The sequence below is a fragment of the Austrofundulus limnaeus genome, unplaced genomic scaffold, assembly GCF_001266775.1.
Source record: "Austrofundulus limnaeus strain Quisiro unplaced genomic scaffold, Austrofundulus_limnaeus-1.0 Scaffold45, whole genome shotgun sequence".
Taxonomy (NCBI): Eukaryota; Metazoa; Chordata; class Actinopteri; order Cyprinodontiformes; family Rivulidae; genus Austrofundulus; species Austrofundulus limnaeus.
In genome coordinates, this window is record NW_013952447.1 from 2,579,553 (window position 1) to 2,583,963 (window position 4,411).

The 4,411-nt window shown below is 40.3% G+C and overlaps 1 protein-coding gene across 1 annotated transcript in view; it reads right to left on the minus strand.

Annotated features, from left to right (window-relative positions):
* wnt11 (wingless-type MMTV integration site family, member 11) overlaps positions 1 to 4,411 on the minus strand; it is a 26,710-nt gene that overhangs the window by 9,835 nt on the left and 12,464 nt on the right. Inside the window, exons 4-5 of the mRNA XM_014007925.1 lie at positions 676 to 953; positions 303 to 595 (exon numbers count right to left, since the gene is read on the minus strand). Coding sequence (XP_013863379.1) covers positions 303 to 595; positions 676 to 953 — 571 coding nt within the window. The remainder of the gene's footprint in view (positions 1 to 302; positions 596 to 675; positions 954 to 4,411) is intronic.

Below are 4,411 nucleotides of genomic sequence, written 5' to 3' on the forward strand. Positions count from 1 at the left end.
CTCCTAAATCACTCGTACGCACAACTTAAGAACAAATCTGTGCGTACGAATGGTTCTTGCATGAGGCCCATTGACTCAAAATACAGTATGTATCAGTTGTAGATACACACCTAATAATTACTCTGCAATTTCATTATAATTCTTCCAGTGGTTCGTAAAAGGTTTTTCTACCAAACGCATGAACGTAGACAYGGGCAAAACCCTTACCTCCTTCAGCTTTCAGTGGTGGATGATACATATGTGTCATGTTTACAGGGGAACAATTACAAACCAAAGTGAATTTTWAAAAGTTGCTGTCTCACCTGTCTTGTGTGCCAACAGAACCCAGTTTTTCGTTCTTGGTGCAGAAGTCTGGAGAACTGTGCAAGTAGACCAGTTCATTGTCTCTCACTGGCCTGATGTCAATGTCTTTGGGGACGAGCTGCTTGCGTGTGCCCATGGGTCGGTGAACCACCTTGGTGGCAGAGAGGTATCTGGATTTAAGGTCCATGGCAATGTCTTTGAGGTCTTGGAAGCTCTTCCAGCAGGTTCTTACGGAGCAGGATCCAGAAACGCCATGGCACTTACATTTTAACTCCACGGACCTTCTCAGTACCTGGACAACAAAGAGATGGAGGTTAACCCACTGCACAAGGTTCAGTATCTTTATGTGTTTCTTCCTGTTTTTAGACATACCTGTCTTCCAACTTCACTGTTGTGTAGATGCATCAGTTTGTTGGCGTGGGAACCTGAGCGTTTCAGCTTCATGGGTGCGTCAACAAACTTGGTGCCTAAAGGAGTTCCATAGGCCATGTTGTCACCACAACCACCCCAGCGAAAGTCGGGACCTGGGGCCTCATCGGGGCGTTTTGCGCACGTGCATCCCGTTATTTCTCCAAGGCCGCATGCTCGTGATAAGGAGTGAATGATGGTTGCTGACGACAGGGCATAGACAAACGCTGCCTCCCTGGTTCCTGAGAACAAGTAGCAACAAATGACATGGGCTTTTAAATCTGTTTTTTAGGTAAATTAACAGTGCAGCAAGCRAAATGTTAAACTTGAGTCCAGTTATGGTGATCACAATGTTCACAATTCATTTATTTCATTCAATTCAGTTTATTTAAGTCATAACAAACGTCATCTCAGAGCACTGCACAAAAATAAATAAATCTAAGGAAGCCAGCAGATTCCATTGAATCACCGTCTCCCATCCTGAGCGTCACAYTGGTGACAGTGGAGAGGAAAAAAMCCTTYTAACAGGAAGAAACCTCCAGCAGAACCAGAACCAGGTTCATGTCAGGAGTGGMCCAACATTCCACAGGCCACAATCAACAACCTGATCAACTCTATAAAGGAGATGTGTTRCACTGTGTGAGAAAACCGGTGGTCCAACAAAAACTGACTGGTTTTCTTAAAGCATAACAGCACATTTCAGAGTGGACTTTTATTGTGGCCAGTCTAAGGCACACCTGTGCAATAATCATGCTGTCTAATCACCATCTTGATGCGTCACACCTGCGAGGTGGGATGGATTATCTATGCAAAGGAGAAGTGCTCACTAACCACAGGTTTATGAACAATATTTGAGAGAAATTATTGTTTTGTGTAGATAGAAAATGTTTCATTGGATCTTTGAGTTCAACTCATGAAAAATGGGAGCAAAAACAAAAGTGTTGCATTTATATTTCTGTTCAGTGTTTTTATTTCTCTCAGTTAAAAAAATTATAATTCTTTAGGGTCAGATCCCTTGCTGTAATGCAGACTGACTGCTGATGTCATTTTGCCTACACAGTGAGCATGTCTGTCAGCATGGGAGCAGATGGATGTAAGGGAAGAAATCATGTATGACTTGAGATGGTTAGATCAGAGACAAACCTGGACAGAGACTAACCATTTCATGTCCAAAACATACCATTCATTCAACCAAAAGCAGCCTTGGTCTCTTTTTTTTTTTACAGAGCACTCCCCCCACCATCCCACCTTGACCCACAAACCCATCTGTGGTTGATTTGTGGTCCAATTGGCAACAAACAGCCAGGTCAAACTGCAGTGCAAACAGGTGTGCAGCCTGAGAATGTGATGAATTTCAGACAGAACCTAATAAAAATAATACATCAAATAATGATTTAGTACAAGTCTCTGGTTAGAACTTTTTATGGAAAACCAACTTTTTTGTGTAAAGACAACTGACAGCACAAACTTTAATACAGGCTAGGGTATACATTTGGCATTTTGGTCCCACTGCAGTAGCTCTTCAAAGCTTTGACCAAAACTAAAATTAAAATATCCCCAATTTCAAAATGTTGGGACATCGTTTAAAATGTTTATAAAAGAAAATGCAATAATTTGCTAAGTTTATAAGCCCAAATGTAAATCACAATGGAATATTGAAATTGTAACTGTACATTTTTATGGGGTCAGATTTAAAATGATGSCATTAAAGTAGACATATCCTGCTTTTGAATCCTTCCTTCTCACATTTAAATCATTCAGTTGAGGTCTTTATAAAATGAAACAACATTACTTTGGTCTGAATTCCTCCTTATTTTAACTTTATCGGCCCCTCTTCCACCACTTTTCTGAAATGTGCCTCAAAGCAGCTGGATTTGATACTGCACCTTTAAGGCCCTTCAAGCCCCGCCCCCCTCCGGCTTCCAGACCGGTCCACTCCAGCTTGGGGCTGGTGCAGACACTCAGTGTTGCCACTAGCGACTTTGTCACTACATTTGGCAAATTTTGAGATCCCTCTAATAACTTTTTTACGAATAGAGACTAGCAACAAATCTAGTGCCTTTTCCTTGTGTTCTTGGTGACCTTTGGAGGCCTTGGCAACTACAACTTCCGAGCACTATCCTCAGCGAGTAGTGCCCCTCCCCCTTTCTAAAGCAGTCCAACTCACTGAAGCCTCGTTCAGCCCCTGGTTGAAGTCAGCCGAGAGGAGACCACTGCAAATGAATCACCTGTGCAAAGCTGCTGCTGCTCCAGCCTGGTTTACGAAGCGCGATGTAACTTTGACTGTAATGGGTGACCGCAAACACAGTATTTATTCACGTATAATACAATCTCAAGTATAATACGATCATAATTTTTTGAGCTTCAGAAGCATAAAAAACCTAATAATCATTTAYGAAGCCACCACTCATTTATGACAGACTTCAGGATTTTTCATCCTTTGTGCTGCGCCCTCTGGTGGAGAAACTTTTTGCTGCAGCGCTGCGGAGGACGAGCAGCGGAAGTTTCCAGTTCTGTGTGTTCCTGGAAAAACAATCTGCTCCCAGACCAGAGCAGAAAATGGTTGTTAATTAGCAAGTTTTTCCTCTTCTGACCCCGGTGAGTAAACAGCTCCATGCTGTTCCATGCTCCGCGCAATTTACAGGGGGGTTGAAACCTTTTGTGGTTGTACCTTWAAAAAACTGTCAAAATTTACTCCCCTGTATAAAACCAGCCCACACACACACTGGTCTCCTCAGCTCCTAGATGTTTACAGCTTGTTGTTAAAAAAGAGGGGATGATTCACAGTGCCAAACATGATCCTGTCCAACTTTACTAAGTTTAAAGTTTACTAAGTGCAACTTTACATTTGCACCCATAAAATTCAAAATTATAGTTTGGTTTGGGTTTGCAAAATTTTAAAGTAGTTGCAATTTTTTTCTTTCTTTTTTTTTCTTTTTTACATTTTACACAACATCCGAAGAAATTGAGGTTTGCATTTATCACATTTAAAAAGTCTTGTTTCAGATTTTTTTATCTATATGAATGGTAATAAAATTAACACATCTGTGGAAAAGAATTATACAATATCATGCAATATTTAATTCACTTTGGACAAGTAGTTTGTTAGCCACTGCAGTAATTTCAGCTTACAGCCATACTTGGGATTTTTTCCCCAAAATTCAACAAAAATGTGAACATTTTAAGCAGATTTGGGACAAGTTGCAAAGAAAGGAAAAGCGGTCAGTTTTGTATCCATCACAGATGGAAAAGTTGTTAAAATGGCTCGTTCTAATCTAAAACATGGCAAAGAAAGAAAGATTTGCTTTAATAACTTCGAGTTGAAGTAAATTATTTTTTCTCTGATTTTATTACAATAAATTGTAATGAAAACATCTATTTTACAGTCATAAATAATTAGGATGTAGAGAGAACTTACATTAGATTTCATTGCTCAGTTTTTAAATTKCAATTTAATTTTTTTACATAAAATGTAAAATTTCAAATATGTGTCAATAATTTTAATAGACCTTTATTTTCATAAAGTAATAGTTAAAAGGGGGCAGTACCCCTGGATTGGCAGACTGGGGTGGTGGTCCCCCTGTTTAAAAAGGGGGACCGGAGGGTGTGCTCCAATTACAGGGGGGTCACACTCTTAAGCCTCCCTGGTAAGGTCTTTTCAGAGGACCTGGAGAGGAGGGTCCATTGACTAGTCGAATCT